Source organism: Ptychodera flava, chromosome 16 (genome assembly GCF_041260155.1).
Source record: "Ptychodera flava strain L36383 chromosome 16, AS_Pfla_20210202, whole genome shotgun sequence".
In the NCBI taxonomy this organism is placed as follows: Eukaryota; Metazoa; Hemichordata; class Enteropneusta; family Ptychoderidae; genus Ptychodera; species Ptychodera flava.
In genome coordinates, this window is record NC_091943.1 from 35003356 (window position 1) to 35026149 (window position 22794).

General features: G+C 34.7%; 1 protein-coding gene across 3 annotated transcripts in view; it reads left to right on the forward strand.

Annotated features, from left to right (window-relative positions):
* The window catches only part of LOC139114683 (inactive phospholipase C-like protein 2), a 140797-nt gene that overhangs the window by 64606 nt on the left and 53397 nt on the right, over nucleotides 1-22794 (forward strand). The window contains exon 1 of one of the 3 annotated variants that reach the window (XM_070676554.1): nucleotides 16706-17079. The exons of the other annotated variants lie outside the window; for them this stretch is intronic. Within the exon in view, the coding sequence (XP_070532655.1) occupies nucleotides 17034-17079 (46 nt within the window). The 5' untranslated portion in view covers nucleotides 16706-17033. Of the gene's footprint in view, nucleotides 1-16705; nucleotides 17080-22794 lie in introns of those variants that run through there. 3 annotated transcript variants of the gene reach the window in all.

The following is a 22794-nucleotide window of genomic DNA, read 5'->3' on the forward strand; positions in this document are numbered from 1 at the left end:
AACACAGCCTGTAAGAGTACAGCTATTTTTTTTATTGTTGATACATTAATTTTTTCCAGATCTATTCATTAAAAAATTAAAATGCATTTAACTATAACATACAACCTGGATAGTCCAAGTAAATACTGGATATTTCAACATATCCCAGGGAGCATATATAATGGTCAATTTCCTAAAAAATGAGTTCAAAATATGCAAGGATCGTATGATTGTGAAATGAAATTTATGATAATGACTTCCTATGACTGGGGCCATTCATAAGTCTGAAATCATGCACTATACATTATTAGGAGTACACCATAAAAAGTGGTTGAAGATCATTGAAATGTACAGTCACGTTAGCTAGGCTGTAATCCTTGTACTGTCAGACCTTGATACCTGTACATCCTCATCATTTTCAAAAGGGCGGGTTGATTCATATGCAGGTAAATGTGGGGGGTGGGTGGGGGGGGGGGGTGGAAGGGCTTGGTTATGGACATGAATAAATTGCTTGAATACTTTGTTCCTCATTAAATCAACTTAAATTGTGTATGTGTAACCTACCGTTACAATTGACTGAAAAAGTTGACCTGACATCAACTATTTTACGATGATTTACAAGCATTGTATCATAATTCTTTCTTTTGAAAACTTTTGTAACATCTGCAGAACTTATTACAACCTTCCTTAATGCCTGACTATCGGTGTCATAAGCTGAGCTCCCATTTTGTCATAGGTGCATGATCTTAGGACCATATCCAATTGGTATATTGTCAAGTGTCCGGTGAATTTTTACTCATTTTCTGCTTTTTAGTAAAAAATTGTTCCTATATGTGTTTAGTTACGAGTGAATAGTTTATGCTTTTCCCATTTCCTGCAGTCATCTCATTGTACGGTATATTTCTTTAAACAACATAGATTACCCGTCTAAAAATCATACAATTATCTTTCAGTTTCAAGGTAGAATAATCCTTTAGGACATGTTTGAATGCTACTACCGTAGAATGGACTCAAGGTGAAGCTTCTGGAGTAAAGAAAGTTTTCACTATCTTGTTTTGTGAAAATGGAATATTTAATTACCTCGTAGAGGTAACATTGGTACAGCGGCCATTTTGAATTAGAAACAGTAGTAAATTTTAGACAATTGGTTTCTCTTTTACCAAAACCTACATGATGACTTCTGATTTTTATTTTTGATTCACAAGAGGTATTTTCAAGAGGATGTTTACTTTAGGAAAGTCTGAACAAAACTTTATATCCTTATTGTTGTGGACATGTTTAAAACACCACTACATATAATATATATTATGTGTACTGGGAGATTGTGATCAAAATGGGAACACAGTGTCAGTGACACTATTTTTGATTTGTGCTACTCACACGTCTCATCTCTGCAAATTTACATTAAAAATGCTAAGAGTTTCAAAATTTAAGTCCTCTATTCAATGACTGCTAAAAATATCAATTATCATTGTGGAAGTTCCAAAAAAATTGAATTCTGTGGGAGTGAAAATCAATTTGTCATGGAGATGGCTATATTGATGGCTTGTATAGAACTATTGGACTGATAAGAAAACAGCTGTTCATTAGAATGTCTTATCAGTAGACAGCTATTGATGTATTTCTTTATGTTGCAATCTCCAGACTCTCATACATTCCACATGTCCTCATCACAGATTTCCAGTCTCTCCCCTAGTCAGTGCACAGAATAGCAAATAACATCACAGTCAGTGTGCACTCTCCAGCTGAATCTTTTTTTCTGTTTTTTTACTGTGTTTTAATGCAGAATGGAAACTTTCTGAAATTTTATTTCTAAAGCAGCAGGTGATGCTGTCGTGCATTTCAGTTCTATGCCAATGGAGAAAGTGGTTCAGTCATATTGTCAACAAATTGTCTAGTTGTACAATCAACGATTTTCTATTGGCGTCGGAAATAAATATGGATTGAATCGGATGCAGGTTTTTTGTTGTTTTTTTTTATTTTTATAACTTACCGCTTTCACTACTACAATTTATTACATTCCAACTGTCTGTTTTCCATAAAGCACACTGAAGTGCTTATAGGCAAATGTATATGTAAATAGTGAAAAGAGATTTTGAGTAAAATTGAAACTGGCTAATCCAAGTTGTGATTTAATGTAACCGATTGTCAGAATGCCTGTCTTGGAATCATTATGGCAAACACATTTCCGGAAATCTAACCTAAGAAGATATCAGTGGCTTAGGAATGGACTCAGTGAATGGTAGAGGATTTCCTTTGATTTTTACAAAGTAAATAGCCTGCAGACATAATCTACAGTATTGCTTCTCTGGTGCGATGTAAATACATGTCACAGGGTTTGTTGTGGAGCTTTTGAAAATTACTGGTAGTGTAATCATAAATGCTTGATTAACTTGAAGTTAATTTCACAAACTGAAAATTACTTTGACTTTTCACTTGAATCTCAAGGTGCTACTGATTTGGTGATATCGTCACTAAATTCTTCCGTGAATCCAAAGCACATACAACATGTGCAAGCTACTGGAAAAAAAATTGTCAACTTAGAGGTATTTTCCTAACCTGTAAAAAAATTGCGTGTAATTTGCAGCATATCTGGCATTTGTATGCATTGATTTTACCCCAGATGTTTCCATTTGCTTTTGATAGATTTTCAGATGATGACTGTAAGTGAAGAATAAAATCTTGGACAACCCTCCAGCCGAAAAATTGAAAGCAGAGTTTTTATGTGTAAATATGCAACTCTAACGTATTCAGAAAAAATTACAATTTGTAGGGAAAATAATAGCTCTTTGTAACTGCCTCCCCCCCTCCCCCCCTCCTGTAAATTAAAAATTTTTCCCTCCCCTCTACCTACCAGGAAATCTTCCTGCTTTCTTCTCTTCTCAGTTACAAAAACTGCCTTCTTCCCATTCCCCTTCCCATCAGCAAACTCCAGAAAATGATGGAATCATTCTCCCTGCTCACCCAGTCAGTGTCTTTCAAGTTGTATGCTGAACATGAGAATGAAATTTCCCTGCCTGTGTAATTCTGTGCCCTGATACGTAAAAGAAATTGCCCTCCCACTCACTTGCCAAGACATCGTTTTGAATAGCTTTTTGCACAAACAGCTTTGTTGGCTGCCCCTTTCAAATCTTACAGTATCACGGTTAGGAAAGGAGTTTTTAGGACGACATGTACTCCCCCACCAAGTTTATTTGATAAAGATTTATGTAATTGTTCAAGTATTATTAGCTTTCTCCTGTCATATTGTTCTTGGCTGTCAATCCATCACAATCCAAGGCAAATTTTCAAGATATCCTACCGCCGGTACCGGTAGTTGTAGTGTGCCACCAGCAAGCCACCAACATTTCATTTCTTCAATGTCTTGTGAGAATTACATGTCTGTGCTGAATTACATCTATGAAACAAAACTCTGAGCAGTTATTCATCAATTTGTGTTCAATGTATTTTCAAATAAGAGCAGGTGACTGTGTTCTAAATTTTCGGTTTCTTCGTTAGAGAGATAGAGCTATTAAGATGGTATAAAGCTGAGAATGTCAGATGTCTGTGATATGTTGCATTATACCGCCACAAACCGGGGCCATGGTTACAGTAATGCATCCTGTACTAGGGCTTATACTGATTTTTGCCGTCTTGTTGATAATGCCGCAAAATCCACGTATCACGTTGCAATATCGTTCCTAATTACCTGAAAGAAAAACTGGGAAGTAAGAATACATGAAGTTTCACTGGAGACTTGACGAGAGCTGCAAAAATGGATGCAAAAGAAATCAGTCAAGAAGTTATTGTTCATTTCTATTCCAGACATTGTTCATTTTTTGTGAGAGGGTAATTATTTGTTTCTGCCTGCATGTGTGGTCCCATCATGCCTTTGTAACAAGATATATCGATTATTTTCTCTAATTGTAAACAACACTACCTTGAGATCCCCATAAATTGACAAGATTTTCCGGTCCATCAGTTGCCATGGAAACCAATGCCACAAAATTCAATCCCAAAGCCCTTTGGCAATTTTTTTGCTGAGGAAAGTGTAGGTTGTGCACAAAGGTGTGGTGTCTCACAGCATACATTTCCAACATGTAATTGTCTGAGTACCCTTGACAGGTTTTGTTCAAAAATAATGAGCTACACTGAATACTGTGATGTTCAACACCTGGTTGACCTTTCTGTGATTCTCAAGAGATATTATATACAATGAAGCTCTTCAGCAGTTTTCAAAGAACACAAAACTTTTATTATGTCCTTAAGTCCTAAAGTATCTTATTCATACTGGTATATATATATATATATATATATATATATGTGTGTGTGTGTGTGTGTGTGTGTATATATACACACTCACACACAAACACATACATTTGTCTGTGTCTATGTATTATTATACTTGATTTATTTTTATTTTTTTTCATTATACCGGTATGTATTTGTGTGTATATGTGTGTACATGTGAGCGTCTATCTGTCTGTTTGTCTGTCTGTGTATCTGTGTCTGTTATATTATGACTTGTATCATTTAGGAATGAAGATTGTATATATAATGATAGATGTAGATATACGTGAGATATGCAAGAAATGTTGATACATGCAGATACATGAAATACACAGATATGTAGATTGACAGATACAGAACTGATGTAAACTACCAGTACACCTCAGTCTGATACAATGGAGATGTTTTACACCCTGTCAGCATGAAATATAGAAAATTCCCTATTTTTCATGACAAAATTAGAACTTCACAAAAGAAAACTGCACATAAAGGGTTGAAGTCAGTCAAGTTCTCATTGATATTCAAGTTTCAGTATTGAAGGAGTATAATGCCGTTATCTCCAACACCTGGCAGAAACAGTTGTGAACGGCTGTACTTTTCTATAGAGGTAACGTGTCTGTTGATGTTCATGTGCAACGTCTCATGGTTATATAGATCTACCAAAGTGAATGATTCCTTGACATGTCAATTCCGTTTAGTGAAACACAGGAGTTATAGTCCCAGTGTTGAAATCTTAGCTAAATCCTTATAAAGATGAGATCCAAGATTATCAAGATAGAGTGATTTTCACTGCGTCACACATGGCTCGATCTCGCCAACCACAGCACAGAGAAAATGTTCAAAGTAACTCCAGAACAAGGTGTCGACTTTAACTGTTCCTTTCGCGGATTCCCTTCAAACATTGATCTCACAAGTCCAAAGTACAGAGAAATAGTTCAAAATAAACCTGGAACAAGGTGTCACCAAGAGAACAGATTCTTACAGTAAGATTGAATCACAATGACATGTCATGTCTGATTATGATGATCTGCAGTTTACAGATAAATATTCATCTGAGTCAGACAGTCTCCAGAGTGTGGATTTTGATCACTAAAGATGTGTTTCTTGTTCAGGCTATGACCAACTCCTGTAAAGATAATGATGATTTATGTCAGTGAATCGTAAATGAAGGTCTTAGCAAAAACAAGCAGGTTGCATTTTTTATTGTGCTGCGTTACTGTTTGTAGAAAGCATGCTTTTAGTGAGATAACCAGCCTGGATGAAGATTGATGTCGCATACAGCATGCATAAGGACAAAATAATTGAGACTGGATGGATTTATAATATAACACAGACCTACTGTACTTGATTGAAGAGCTATTATTTAGCTGGAACAATAGACAAGTCAATGTTAATGGAAATGTGATGTTGTGTATTGCGTTGTACTTGAATGGACTTATTAAATCAATGTGCGACTTTTAAATACACATGAACAAGTTCAGCAGGATAAAATGTAAGTTTGATGAGCATGCCATCGTGACATCATTTTTCAAAAAACAAGCAGAATATGAAGAGGTTGTTGCCAACTTGCCACGCCATTTTCTTTGCAGCTTTTATCTCGTGTATGAAAGAAGGCTCAACACTTGTGTGCGGTGACATTTACCTACGGGCTCCCTTAAGATGTTGTGTACACATACAGTCTGGTATTCTGTTATCCTGAAAAGCTTCCATGCAAAGCTGTCTATGACCTACCAACCAATTCTCACGCAACACGCCAGCAGCATTTTGGGTGATTATCAACATTTATGTTGATGGCTTACCGTTCTCCAGGCCATGAAAATGCATTGATGGCTGTTGCTGTAACTTTAAAACAAAAATTTTAGGATCGTTTTTCAACCATTGTTTTGAACAAAGTATGTGCATGTGATGTGCATTATTGTTATCATTGATAATTACATTTTAAGTCTATACATGAATTCTAACATCCAAAAATAATGCAGGCTTTTTGTCTGCAAGCTGTTTCAAGTACCCAGTGTTTCATTATGTTCTGGAAAATAGATAAAAAAACTGTGTATTTGAAACATTGAACAGGAACACTCACTAACAATGGGGTCTATATTCTTGAGGTGCAACTTAGGTATCAAATTTAAGATAGTAACAACCTGAAATTAATTGTTTACAACTCTTGTTTAGACTTTGCTTTGGGCAATATTTTTAAGTATCCAATTTTATTATCAAGAATAAAAATTACGGATACCTGCTCCGTTTATATTAGAGAAAAGCAAATAACATCCCACCCTGATATCGACTTAACTTTCATTTCAAATTCAAAAGTGCAACCATTCTCATCACTGAGTCAGAGGTAGAAAATTGAATTTTCTTTTTTTTTCACAAAATAAGGCTGTGAGAACAGTATACAGAAGTGGAACATTATACGATCCGTGTGATGTACATGTGCATGTATGTGTACTCCATTGAAGCAGGTATAATATATGATATGGTACACCTGAAGAACAATGGGGTCAATTTTTTGTTATGAAAATGATTGTTTCCTTAAGGGGCCCTCCCATGGCTATCGGATACAACTGGACCCTTATAGGATTGTGTTAATTCGTAAAATTGTTCAGTGTGGGCGCTGTGTTGCTTATGACTATGATTTAAATTGAATTTTAAATATTTACATCTTATATGGAGAATGATACTTAATTTTAATCAAGAATTACTTCAGACCTATCTCCCCATCATTGCAGAATATTTTCATTCAACATAAATGCCACAGTGTTGAAACAAATAAAGTTTGCTTATTCACCCATGATTAGTAGGGTTGCTTGGCAGTGACTGGTTTCATACATGACTCAGTTTATAAACAAACCAAATCATCATATTTGTTGTAAAGATAAGTGAAAGGTTGAGTGTAACGCATATGAGCATTGGCTTTTAGACTGTAGGGTTCACTGTTAATCTCTTGCAGTCTTATAAAAACATTATCGTCGTGATGTATGAATATACCGGTATATCTTTGTAATTTCTTTGATTTTGACTCTGAAAAAATCCAGAAATACAGATCATTCATTTGTTGGAAGTATTTCAGAAGACATTGTTACAATTAGTTACCTTATTCAACTGATCAGTTTGTTGTAAAAAATATGTTCCATGCATGGCGTAGGAATAGTTTTGTCAGAACTACGGTATAGTGTGAGCTAACACAAGGATGTGTCATTTTAAAATTCTATGTTAGTGATTTAAATTGAGATGTTACTTTAGAAAAACAATTGCATGTTGTTACGTTCAACGGTGGCTTTTGATCTGGAAAATGTGCTATAACTAGAATATCATTAACAAATCAATTAACAAATCAATTAATAAATCAATGTTCAAAGTTAAAAAGACAACATCTGTAAATTTGTATCATATTTTATTGATTTTTTTTATTCTTGTACACAAGTAGATTTTGTTCTTCTTCTCTTTAAAGTATGTTGTAATACAAAATACGGTATTAATCTTGCCAATGTAAAGCACTGTGCACAATATGGAACATTCAGTGAATTCTGTTCTAGACTCAAATTCAGATGCTAACAATGACGCTGGACCTGACACAAGTACAAGATATGCTGACATGTTGATCAGTTGTCGTTTCAATATGATTTGAGTACAAGAAAGTATGCACTACACAAAACAAAACTAAAAAATACATTAAAAATCACAGCTAATATGGTAGAACTTTTAGAACAGTACTGGTCTGAATTACCAGTGCTTTCCTTCAGGTTTCTCTCACAAAGGGAGGGGATTTGGTCCTGATTGAGGAGGACTATAAAAAAATATGCAAATTTAAGTTATGCAAATTAAGATTCTGATCAATGTATATTAGCAAATCATGGCTATAGCGTAGATCAAATATCAAATTAAAGACATTCTTACAGCTTAATCACATTCTTCTACAAATAGGAAGCTTGCATCACTTTACTGTGACTAGATTTTGGATTAAATCAACAATATGATGTTTTTACATCAAAAACAATAATCATGAAGTAGAATGCTACTTTAAATACCCTGTGTAAATTAATAATTTCAAACCTCATTGGAGATGGTGGCATATCAGGCATTTGTGATTGATTGAAGGGGGGATTTTGATTAGATAGGGGATTACATATTCCCACATCCTGGAGAAAACAATGAATAACCCCACAAACAAACAAACAAATGATAAACATCACTTTTCCATGTTAAGAACTGTTTGTTTGTTTTTTTTTCTGCCCAGTTGAATAATATATGGAAACAAGCAACAAGGTATTAAAGTGGCACTCCCACTTGGTAACATTTTTAAAACATTTTTTTAGTGCCAACGGTCGATATTTGACGTGGCAACTGCGCGCGGATCGTGAGATATCGATGAAAACATGTCTCCAAAAAGTAAAAGTTTGAATTCGGTGGCCCACCTAAATTCAGCTTCCGAACATTGAACGTTCGGCACTGGGGCCATTATCAACTAAGCTACGGAGTACGAGTCTACACTGACGCTGCTGTACGCCACAGTACCACTTGCGTCGGTGATCGGTCATGCTCCGTGGGAGAAAGCTGAGTCTTACTGACTTGGTGAAAAAACAAAAAACAATTTTTGCTGATTCCACCAGAATTCGCATAAGTGACTAGCCCAGTTACGTGCGGTTGATACATAGCGGCCACCGCGTGGTATGCATACCAGTAGACGCAAACCTTGCGCGCGGCGAACCACACGTACTGTGTGGCAGACGACAAAATGTAGTCATCGGAGGCGGCTTATATTTTACACGTAAAAACTGATGTTTATGTGGTATTGGTTAAAAATATAATACAACTGATTTAGAATAATGAAAACGACAAAAGCTAAGAAGAAGTTTTCAAAAACTGACCTGTAGTAAAGGCATAACGCTGTATATAAAGTCTTCGCAGTGGAGGTAAAATTGCGTCGTTCGAACTTATTATGGACTCCCTAGAACATCGTCAATCAGCACAACAACAACCTTCGGGGATATCGCGTCATAATCAGAAACCATCGTAAAACTTCGGGATGTGAAAAATACGCTTGGGAAATGACATATTTTTATCGATATCTCGCGATCCACGCGCAGTTGCCACGTCAAATATCGACCATTGGCATTAAAAAAATGTATTTTAAAAATGTTACCAAATGGGAGTGCCTCTTTAAATGCAAACTTGGAATGTTTATCACTTCTAATACCATTACAGAGAAGGGATATATTTGTTTATTTGTATTTTCTTGTAGTCTTCCCAAAGGACATTGATCTAATGCTCAATTTTCCAAATAAATGTATTCATTCTTACTGAGCATATTGATTAGCAATGTTAGGGTATCAAAATCAATTTATAATGAGTCATTATCAATGAAGAATATTCTTAGGTCTAATATTAAACACTATGAAAGTACATTCACTTAGTCGTGAAAACATTTATTAATTGGTTGTCATTTTCAACAAAAGGAGAACAGATTTTGTTTTTAGACGTATGTAAATTGTAGCCAGTAACCATCATCTGAAAATTGTAATAATATATTTGACATTGGTTTGATGACAGCATCTGAATTTCACATTAATTTGGTGATAACATCTCTGCACAAAGAGTTTCTTGCAGGTAAAATTAATCAAGTAAGGGCAGCTTTGGATCCCCAGTTGCAAGGTAAAACCAAAGCCATCGTACAACTTACAAGGAGCCAGAAAAATGAAGTAGAAGCAGTCAGAATCTGTTCAATGAGTATATTCCTAAACATAAAGCAAAATAGCACCAGCCTAGGTAGATACGTCTGTCCAGAAGTCCCTGAAGCTATAAATTTTTTGTTTTTTGGTTGAATTTGGGATGAAGATAATGAAAATACTGATAATTGTTCTCTGCTCAGCCATAAAATAATATCAGGTGAATATTCAATATTGACCATATCATTAAAAGATGAAATACAAAAACAGAGTTTATCTGACACGAAGAGAATATCAATTGAAGGTTATTGATGATGCCTTGCTAAGGGACGCTGCCGTTTTACAGCATAGCGCTTCAATCCATATAGACAGAAGCAAAAGAAGGTTGTAATTTGAGCGTGCGTTAATAGAGCTATGATGCAGAGACGGCAAAAAGATCAATGCTTGGCCATGCATACTAATCACCTGGACATGATCACGTTTCTTGCTAGCATGTACTATGCTCAGTTGGCTTTGAAAATCGGGTGTACTAAAAGTCTATTTGTAAGACACTCATTTCTATAGCATTAGCCTGCACTGTCGGTTCATTTGTGTAACAAGCATTTTTTCTATAACATAAGTGAGACTATTTTTGATCCAGAATGATTTCAATTTGTTCATCGGCAGAAAATATTCATCAGAGATGTGTTTAAAGTACAACTCTATTGTGCAAATGCAGTAAGGTGTCACCCAGAAACCATTGCTACATTTGCTAGTACACACACAGAACAAGGCATTAAAAATCTTCAGATCTTGCTGTGCATACAAATGCCCTGATTACTGTTGAAATGAATAGAATGTTTAAATTTGAACGGACAGAAATGAACCAAATTTTTTCCTGAGATGAATTTTGTCAGATCTGATGTTAATTTAAATATGGTAGATTCCTCATATTCTCAAAGAACAGCTACAGTGTGTTATACAGTCAACAGGTAAATGAGTCTGACCGTTTCCAAATATGGTCGTGTTGCTTTGAGTGGACTGGCGATTTATACAATGTCCAAATATGGCATGGTATTCAAAACGGGCAACTTGCCTGTATATCAAACCTAGAATACAAAAAAGGTAAGTATTAAAAAGCAACAAAATATGGATGAATAACAAAAGACAGTGTCTACATTGTGTAAATATAGCGTAAACTCCTCTGTATCCAAATACGGAAATGCCAATATGACACAAAATTACAATGCTTACCACGCTGGCACAAAGGACCTAAATGAAATTCATAAATGTGCACAAAGAGCCAAAATGTTAGCAGGTAATTAATCATAAAATGAAAACCCATTTGGTCGGCCGATCAATTTATGCAAAATTTATGATGGAGTATCATCCCCTCTTTGAACTATCCAAAATTTAAGAACCACTAAACACCTAATGCATCATTATTGTAATTTTTTAATTAGATGTAATAACATTTATACATAAAATAAACAGTATTCTTTTTGCATTTCGTTATTCAATACTGAATATTGACATTTTAGATAGTGCTATGTAAACTTGTGGCCAAAAATTTAAGATATATGCTGGTTGTAAAATGGCTGTTGTTGTTTTATGCCATTATGAATGATAATAGTGTCGATATGAACTCAGTGAAGATGTGTAATTACGGTAGATGGCTAGGCTGCCTTCACATCTAACCCTTCTAGGTATGTTGAGGATTTCCAAGCTGTTAGATGATTAGCTGGTGAGATGTTGCCTATGGCAGTATAACTTCTCATCAGAAAGGGTCTATTTCATCGTTGCAAGCGGGATTGATGTTCACAAAGGTTGGGATTGCCATCTGTATGCAAATTTCCAACTCGACAATTGCTGAGTATGAATGTTTCAGTGTAGCAATGGAGATGTCATCAATGAAACAGTCATTGGGTTTGATAATTTGATTTTTAGCTCACATTTAGTTTTACCAATGTGAGTTTATCGTATAGGCTGAAGTCGATGGCGTCTGTATGTATGTGTGTATGTATGTATGTATGTATGTATGTATGTATGTACGTATGTACAGTATGTCCGTCAACATCAAAAACACGCAAACCGCTGCACGTTTCAGCTTGGTATTTGGTGTATGGATGCATCCTGGGCTATAGATGGGATTTTGTTCAAATGAAGTCTGCATTGCCAAAATTATGCAATGAGCTTACAAATGTGAAAATGGTTAAGAATTAATAACTTTTTTGATTGCTTTGAAAATTTGTGTGCAAGTACCTTAGGTTAACCTTATACAGTTTTATGAATATTGTGAAGATATCCTTAATTTTGTATTTTTGCTGAAATTTTTTGTGATTTTCTCATTTTCAGTAAAAATTCTTCAACTCTAAAACCGCCGGCCCAATCGCTCTCAAATTTGGATTGTCTCTTTGCAAGGGTGTTACTCTTCTAATTTGTTGAAATTATGACAAAATTGGGAAAATTACTATTTTTGTGCAATTTTGTCATTTTTTGTCAAAAAATCTTAGACAGTGTTTCCTTTTTAAAACCCCTGGACAGACAGCTTTCATATTTCGTACACAGACGTACAGAGATGACAATAGTTAGATATGTGGAAATTGTCCTGAAATATAAAAAATTGTATTTTAAGACAATATTGTCATTTTTGGTCAAGAAAACTTTATCTCAACATTACTTGTTTGATAGCTTGTAATTTGGTATAAAGTCCCTTGTTTGATAGCTTTGTAATTTGGTATAAAGTCATGAAAGATGTTATTAGATAAATTTTCTGCTCAAAGTGTTGGGAAACCCCAAAATTTGTATATTTTAGGTACTTTTCTCAGTTTGTGACCTTAAATGACCTATACTAACCCAGGATATGTTGTGAGACAATTTTGAAGGCTGTGAACATAATTTTGTCATATTTGATACCAATTTGTAGGAAAATTTGATCCAGAAAACAAAGCTGAGGTGATTTTTTTCATTTTGGACCAATTTTTGCAACTTTTCTATGTAAGACATACAAAAACTGATGAGAAATTTGGATCCAGGATATTTCCAGATGTTGTAATCACCACCCACAGTGGAAGGCATTTCACTATCTGTAACTAACTTAAGTGCTGTTTACATTAGAATGATAACACTCATGGCATTAATTAAAAATCTCCAAGGTTGTAAATGTACTTCCTGTCATTTGGTCTTATGTAATACCAAGGGGTGGAACATTTGATATGCAGGAGGGGGTAGGGTTTAGAAGATCAATGATGTAGCATTACTTTTTTACCAGATCCCTTGTGCATTTTTTGCCCACTCCCACCTTTTCTTTTTATCAAGCCTTCTCTGTTTTTTGTTATTGACATTTGCTTATGTATTTAGGATCTGCTTCTCCCATTGCTATAGAAGTTGATATGCATGTTCCTAAAGATGACCTCCAGTACCTAAGTTGGAGACCTTATTTGCTTTTGTCATTCTTGTTTTTCCTGGTTTAAATATTTCTCGAATGGACCAATTCAAACCGAATGTGAGCACATAGTGTCCTTGACGGTATTTTTTTTATTTCTCATCACTGTTATATCTCTCACAATTAAGCTTAACTCACAGGGTGACTGTTTTGTTATCTTCTGTTATAGGAATTTGACAAAATCTTTTACAATCTTTCTTGTGTCAATGGATGACCAGTTGCATTCCGGAAAAATTTTCATGAATTTTTTCCTGAAATAAGCTTTTTGTAGTTTGCTAATCTTTTCTTGAAACATTGACTTTGTTGTATGAATTCCCTGGAAATAACTAATTTGTCAAACGGTGTATGCAATACATTATATAAAATATAAATTCAATCGTTAAAATATTGTATGTTTGTTGTAGTATTGATTATAGTGGAATTACTATAACTTTCAATACAGCATGACTTTAATAGGCGATCATCTGAAATTAAAAATCATTTCATCATGATTTTGCTGTATTAAATTGACAAGACAATTGCTAGTAAGTTTTATGACACATCATTTATGGTAGACCAGTTTTAAACATCTGTGCATATCCTGGATTATGTACAGTGTAAATGCCTCTGTGCTAATATTATGAGCTCATTAAACTTCCTCAAAAATATAATGATTACTGAACTCTGAAAAAGATTTAAAATAGATCAACAGTTGGACCTTACTCTAGTTGAAAATATACTAAAATGATGGCCAATCATGGATTCTATTAAGTCTCCACTGTGTCATAATTTACACAAGAAATAATTTACCAGAATGAAACTCACGGAAATGATGTAAGAGTAGAATTGCAGTGACCTTACTATATGTACCGGTACAGCCAGTGCTTTGAAGAGAGTGGCAATGCTGCCATGGTAGTGCTAGTGCAATCATTTGAATGTGTCTATGTTGATTGCCCTTGGATATTTATGTTAGTCACTTGCAGTATTTCAGAGTGTTTGACGGTAATTGTGTGTGAAAGCAATAAGAAATGTTGTCGTCTACTTGAAAATCTCACCACTTTGTCTTTAGTGATTCTGCTGATAAACAAGTCTGCTGAGCGAGGAGTAGTTTGAGAAAAGTAACATACATATTTCTGTGGCAAAGATGAGTTTTTCACCATGATGACTTTGTTGTACATTGTAACTGTAGCATGTGCCATGTCCTCAGCTGTATCATTGAATTTTTAGCTTTTTTTTTTCTGTCAAATATCAGAGCATCCTTTCATTCCTAATGTATCGTGCAGAAATTTGATCTAAAGCAGACAGCCACGACTGAACTGGCTCATGAAATTCAGAAATGCAAGACTATATGACCCAGCCCAGAGGAGATTTTCACCTCAAGCTCTTTGATGATGATGTTGTTACAGCTTGTTATGAATAAAAATAGCCATTTTTTTGTGAAGGCAAAGTAAATTAAGTTTATACTAATGGTGATTATACACATTGGCTTCAACCCTATTAGAAGCGGTGATTTCAATATTGCATTTTCGTCTGGCGCTCTGCGCCGGTCACTGATCCGAAATGCAATCGCAATACGACTGACCCTACAGCTAAGAGAATGCAGCTGTTGAGTGAATCTGCCATGTAACAAACTGAATTACCATCAGGCAGATTTGCTTTCAACAAACTCGTATCAAGTTTATGCAGAGTAAATGGATTTTGTCAGTGACAGGTAAATTCTATACCCCTGTAATCTCTTAAAATCTTCTCTCTTAGACAACAAGTAGAAACATTTTCACTGTTAACAAAGACCTCTAATTTTTGTAATACCTCTTTTACTAGCTTAAGATGGATGACAAGAGAGTAAATTTAAACCATCTAGAAGTCTGCTGATCTGACGTGATACAGAAACATTTAAAGGATCCATGTGTTTGTATACTTTGTGTAAATTAATTGTGTTACATGCAGTTGTGCCATATTACCAAACTATGAAAATTCATTGGATATTGAAACATTCTGAAAATTAATTGACTTCGTAAAATTTCACATCAACTTGATAGGGATTAACTTTTATTTTTATATCTTAAAAATAATCCATGTTTGTGCTGGGATGCTTGATTCTTAGCCATGTCTCCTTTCTGATGTGAATTAGCATAAATTGTTCTTTAGAGACCTGAAATTTAAAGGTGACTAATTGACCCATTGCACAAAGATGACCAAATGACCTATAGTGCAAAGATGACCGAATGACCTATAGTGCAAAGATGACTGAATGACCCATAGTGCAAAGGTGACTGAATGACCTGAAATGCCCAGGTGACAAGTATAAACTGACCTTAATGTTAAGGTCATTATATGACTTTGAAGGCCAAGGTAACCTACAATATGCAAAGGTCATAGACTGATCTGGAAGATGTTAAGGTGACTGAATGACCTTATATATTGAAATAAAGTGTACAATTAATTTTGACAAAAAGTTTAATTGAATCTATTATTATGCAAAAATACTTTAAATCAAAAAGCTGAATGTATGTTCCATAAAGTTTGTCTTTTGATATCAGCTTGTAAATCAGAAATGAACAATGACGGCATGTTGTATAAAAAGTTATCAGAATATGGCTCCATTTAATTTAATTCGAAGCCGAGTTAAATAACATTTGGTGCAAATGATGTATGATACAATCAAAAGATAAACAATATTTTGAAGCAATTGCGGACTATGATTGCCAAAAGTAAAAATTCATGATATATTGACAAAAATGGAACACGTCAATATTTTTGGTCTGAGTGGTAATTTATGTATGGAGGAAACCTAATTTGCTTAATCCATGCAGCTTTTATTTCTAATTTTCACAGTGATAATCTTTAATGGTGTAATTGTACAAAAAGCAAACACACTAGAGCAACCTGATGGATGACTGATGAATATTCATCTGTCAAATTTTAATCTATATTATTAAGCATAGAGATTAGTAGACTTACATAATAGTCGTACATTGCCATGATTTCTACATTATTGTAATAATATATGATATGACATCTTACAGTGGAGAATTTTTTTCCAGTTCAGGAATTTTAAAAACATAAATACAAGTTGAAAATTCGTATTGGACACATTGCTAGATTGAAAATGTTTATTTTAGGGTTGTGCATCCACGTTGAAAAGTTGCAAAGGAAGCATATTTCAGACGTCACAGAGACACAGATAAGACACCATCGGTACAGAGTCACTGTTATCTGGCAAATTCTAATGCATTCTAAGAACCTCCAAAGACGGCAAAGACACACACACATGAAAATAAGCATATGTTTGGGCTAGAGTTTAAAATTTGCAGGCTGCAACTGATAGGCTAAGAGGAATTTCTAATTTGAATAATGATGTCATGTGAGGCTCAGACTCGCTTGCCTCAACACAATTGATATTGATAAAAACCTAAAAGCAGTACTCTGTGTGTGCTGTTACGCTATTTTACACATCTATTTTTGGCAGCTTGTGAGCTGGCTAACTGTTATATTTGGACAACGCTATGTAATCACAGAGCCTGCGACTCTGTGCTCATGGACCATCTATTTGCCCTGGCAATTGATAGTGTGTCTGCCACTCTCTGCTAATATTTTCAAATTAGGCAGACAGCTCTACATAACCGCCTTTCATTGTTGCTAGTCTCACTGGTTTTCAACTACATAGTGTGGGGATCTGCCTCTGGTATAGTGCTCTTACCTGTGTACCGGTAGATATGGGACAGGGAAGCAGCCATGTCGATCCACCGGCCCAGCACAAATGTAGGTTTATTTTATTTTTTTATGTTTTCAATCACCATTTCTAGCCATGCATGTCTTCATCCAAGCCATTGAGACATGCATGAAAGTAATAGCAAGCCAAGAAAGAGACTGTTCTTGCAATAGTTCTTACCAGGAAACATTGTTGACACAAATGACTTTGATACATTTTATCCATTGCATGACTACATTACATATTTTACTGTAATTTTGCCAAATGCAATGTAACTTTTCTGTGCAGATGTAGTCAACGCCTCTTTTTGCCAATTCTCACGAGATCGTATCACCACATTCCTATGATTAAGTCTTAAAACCACCTTGTCATTTTTGCATCTCAAAAAGGAAAGATACTAGATTTATTGATGAAAACTGTGGCACATCGAAGCTTCTTTTCAAAAGGATCAACCTTTTCATATACCAGATGTTTCGTGCATATTAATGTCCCAATCTGCATAATTAATGATTTGAAAGAATTCTCCAAGCTCTCCTTGGTGATATTGTCTGAATATTTTATCTCTCTCATGTGACATGTACAATGCAAATGTTAAATGTGAAGCTGCAATGAAGGAATGCAGATATTGGGTGTAAGCACTAAGCATCTGACAATGGCCTTTAGATACCTGTTACGGTAGTATGCATTGTGAAACTAAAAGATGTCTACTTTTGCCCGAACTTTCACCAAGGAAACTTTAAACCATTCTGTCCTCAAAATCAAGAGTAAAATCAAATTTCACCATGCATATTTTGATACAAGAGAAAAATGTTACCTAAATTTTATTTGTATTTGAAATTCTGATTTTAACTCTACTGGAAAATAATGGATTTTTGATTTTGCAAAAATGAGGCATGAAAACCTTGTTCATTCCACAGTCTTCAAAATGAGTAATCCTAAGAAGAATATCAGTAAAGTATTGAAAAAATTTGAGTCTGAATATCTGACCCTGAGGTGCGTTCTGCCTTAAATTGAGAATAGATCGACAACGATATCTTTCCGTCGTGAGATATGTATTCTATGATTATATCTCACATAGCCTGACTTACTCTCAATTTACTACTCTTCAGTATGCGTAAACCCCTCATCGTAACACTCGTTCACTAATATTTCATAAATTTTTGTTAACACACTAAAAGTTGGCCAGCCACATCGCTCAGTTATTGTAAGTTGTTCAACACGCGTGCTGTGTATGAGACATGCATCGCAGACTTTCAATGGTGAATTTTAGAGTAGATTCCAGTCTTGTGTGAGTGATATTGCCAGAGTAGTTAATCTTCAAATGAAATTGAAAAGATGCATGATGTAGCAGTCCACAATTGCTGTCGTGACTAGCTGAAAACTCATATCCCCGCATCTCATGATAAAAGCCTATTGAAGTTAAAGTAAAAATGAGCGCATCCTTCAAGCTCGAATATCACCACTTTGATGAAATCTCCATGGAAACCATGCAGAGCTATTCAGAGACAACGGTGAAAATTAAATCACTTATGATGAAATGATCTCTTAATAAAGTGATAGATGCAAACTGTGTAAGGAATTATGGAATTTTTTTATGCAGTGAAAGGCAAATGTAAGTATACTGCTTGAATGATCACATCACAAAGTGAAACATCATTAGTACAACTTTAATTTCAAATGACGACATCTGTAATGTATCAAAATGAAAGTTTGTCTGAAATGGTTAGCAAGACAACAGAACAGGGAAAATGTTACTCTTTTTCATAACTGGTCCGGTGTTTTAATGAAAACTACCGTATAAAAGTCACATTAAAATCGGTTCTCCACAAACTACAGCAATAAACACAGAAGCAAACACGCAAAATTCATCAAATTGCTGTGAGCAGCGGCCATTGTCATACCGGTACATGTATTGCTATATTTGGTAAAAATCTATGATTGTGATCACCTATATGCACTGAACATATTTTAATAGGTACCATGCAAATAAAATTGGTGTAAACATATGAAATTGTAGAAAGGAAACAAACTAGTATTACTTAACGGATTTAAGTATATTTACCTCCCCCTGTAAGAGTTCTCAGCATAATGCATCAAAATATATACTTTAAAATCTTTCACTTTTGAAAATACCTAAATTTCTTTGTCATTGGCGCCAAATTCCATCAACTTTGGACTTTATGACAGAAAAAATGTGTCCAATTTATCATGTATTCTCATTTAGCTACATACTTGTGTGTTTTTTTGCATTTCATAATGCGATATTTAAACTCTGCATAGACTCAGCACGGTAGTTTTGTCACGAAGCTATTATTCAGTAATACAGCCAGATAATCCTGTGAGTTCATTCCGGTGTGTTTGCAGCTGCAGTTAATTGTATAAGGTATGAAATAAATGACCAGGATGTGATAAAAGGCTGGCCTTATCGTCTGTCAAGCATCAGTGAATTTTATCTTGTCCTTTTTGTGAACAGTATCTCTTCAAAGAACTGTAGTCTGCTGCATGCAGTGTTAGTAGCTAGCTAAACTCAGCCCTAATACTTCACATGTTGACACCATTAAATGACTTTATTATCATTTGAGTTCATAGTTGGCTTAGCCAGCAGACGGTAATTATAGACAATGGGTTCAAACAAAGGTCAAATATTTATCAAATTTGAAAAACACTTTTTTGAAGGAACCGGGTCAGTTTGTTGTTGAATCTAGACAGAATTTGTGTATTTCTACCTTTTTATTAGTAGATATCAGCCTGTAGATATACCGGTATATTGTTATAATGGTGGACACATGGCCAAATTTGAAATGTGTATGGAAAACAATTAAAAAAGCAAGATAAAAGCAAGGAACAGCAAGTAAAAGCCAGTAAAAAGCATTGACTTAGAACAGTACTGGTGTCAAGGTTTTCTCCTTTAATTTAGTATATTTGCATATTGTGGGTCCTTCTATGCATTTCTGTGTCATGATAAATGTAACAGTATGATATTTGCATTAAATAGCTGGGGCCATTCATTTGTGGAAGATATGACATGAGGTTGTATTTTCAGAATTAAACCTTTTCTCACCAATACTTTGTTTTTTATCTGCGCAGATCTTTTCATATTAGGGAGAAATTTGAGGATGAATCTAGCTGAAGAGATGTCAAGATCAAATTTTTTTCATCAACTCTGGTGAAAATCAGTTATTTTCCCTTAAAAAAATGCCCAGTTATTGTGTTTGAGAGATCTGGTTTGGCATTAGATATGAATGTATTGTGGTGTAAGTCCATACATGGTGCTGTGATCAGATATTGAAGTTATTGATGCATGTTGATGTGTTGAAGTACTCATGTATTTGTGAAAATCTTTCAAATTATTAGAAGTTACACTTCATGAAAAAGAATGAAGAAGTTAACCAACAGTCGGAAAATTGCAGAAGGTCTGTAGTTTCACTGCTTGTATTCCGGATTGTCTCGTAAATCTTGAAACTATTCGGAAACTTTATATAAAGCCACAGTAAAACGTAAAACAGAGCTGCGATGAAAGATGACTTGTAGCAAGTTCAGCATTTGCAATGAGACAGACAGCAGCTGACATACATAAATGTCATTACCCAGTGTAAAGACAAGCAATCTCATGATGGATTCGACTCCAAAATCATCACCAACAGCCTTTCCAACAGAGGTGAAGCTATTGCAGTGACTTCCGTTTCTAGAGTGGTCTTTCAATTCCCCATATTAATATTTTTCATAGGCACGAGAATCTTTAATATCCTGTAGGAGCAGATAAGAAAATCTCAAAATGTGCAAATTTTCATTTTAATACTCGTTCAGCCTTTGGAAAAGCAGTTGAGATATAATAATTTGATGAATGTATTTTTGCTCCAAAAATGATCACAGTAATTTTATTCACAGGAAAAAGATATCCATGCTCCCTATAGATATTGCGTACTTTTTTCAGCCATATTATTCACTAAAAAACGAATATTGCAATCTTGCAAGATGCAGTCTATGATTTATGACCCTATATGTTATTATGAGAATTAATTGCGAGGTGTAACATCTAGTACTAGCTACATGTGTCGTTGATGTTGACTAAATGGATAAATTTTCCCTGCCTGTTAAGTATATGGCTGTCCTCAGAGACTATCTGCAGTGCTGTGTAATATTTATAGTAACACTAAGTGTGAATACATGCATTATGAAGTAAGTGTGCCGGCTGAAGGCAAATTTTTCAACCCGATGGCCATGTGTTTTATGTATGTAAGGTCGCACTACATTTGATACTGTAAGCCTTTTCATACTTTCATGAGTTAAAATTAATTTAGGGGCAATGTTTGACGTAATTGTTCCATTAAAAACATTTTTTTGGAAATAATCGCTGAATGAATATATTTTGAAAATGAGGTATAATCAGTGTGTGTAAGTGATATGCAATTGGTCAAATTTCAAGGAAATTTGAAATATTTTTGTGAACGTGTAGAGAATGTTCTAACCGATTCTTTTCTTTATTTCTGTAGTCTGTGTGTATCAAGTCTTAAAATACCTTGTTTAAACAATACCCAACCAGACTTGTCTATGGATATTTTCACAGGTACCAGTCACCATGAAATTGATAATAACCTCATCATTACTGCAATAATATTATTTTGTTAAATTGATGTAAGTTGTGTCAATTATAACACAAATACAATCCCTGGGATTCCCAGTATTATAAAATAATCAGTATATAATATTTACCATGAAACAAAAATTACATAAAATTTTGCAGGCAAATTAACTAGAAAATTTTTAGTCTATGAAATAAAGTCACTCAGAAAAAGTCATTGGGTGTTAATTTGAAAATAGCAGTGTTCACATTTGGATATAGATTTTTATGCATGGAAAAACTTGTGTTTATGATTGAGTTCCATTTTAACCAGACCAGTCGTAAATAATGATGTATGCTCAGATGAAAAAGGAATTTGTACTTCACTAAAAAAGACTTAATATCAGTTCTTAAGCAAACATTGCTTTAATCTGTTGATTTTTGGAACCTTTTGTCTGTTACTATGGCAAACATGACAGTGCACTCCATGGTACCATGGCTGAGTGGACAGGTACCCTAGGTTTGTTCATCCAGCCCGTCAATTTGATTCATGCGACATCATGAAACTGTGGACTTGATCACAGTATCAAATTTAGGATTGTAAAGTCATGTGTCACATCTGAACATAATCAATATTCACATCCAGTTGCACAAATCACCCCAAGGTGTGTTAAAATCAACCAATCAATTTATGAAATATGAGCAATATGGAGATAACAACATAAATTCCGTTTTTGCTTGAAGGTGAAAATTACAATAATCCAGCAAATTATTTTGCAAATGAACATTTATGAACGTTTGTTGTTTGCGTGACTAAATCTCAACACCTGTTATTTGCAAATTATTAAAGTTGACATGAAATCAAATAATCTTCTGTAGTAAATTCAAAATACAGAAAACAAAGTTGATTAGATTCTGTCCAGAAATGAGAAAATCAACAGAATGACTGTGTGCAGGAGACTGGTTCCTGAAATAAGACTTTTGCAATATAATTGTCAATCGGATTTTTCCTGATTCTATAATGATATGCTGTAGGATTTTTACAAAGTGAAAATTTGAATCATAGCAGGCATTTTCCCTTGTACTACCTGTATGCTGTGAAACTCAACAATAGGAATTTTAATACACTGCAAACCGAAATTCTCTCAGGATTTCTGCTGCATTGCATGGGAAATCGCAAAAGGAGATTGCTACTATCCTTCCA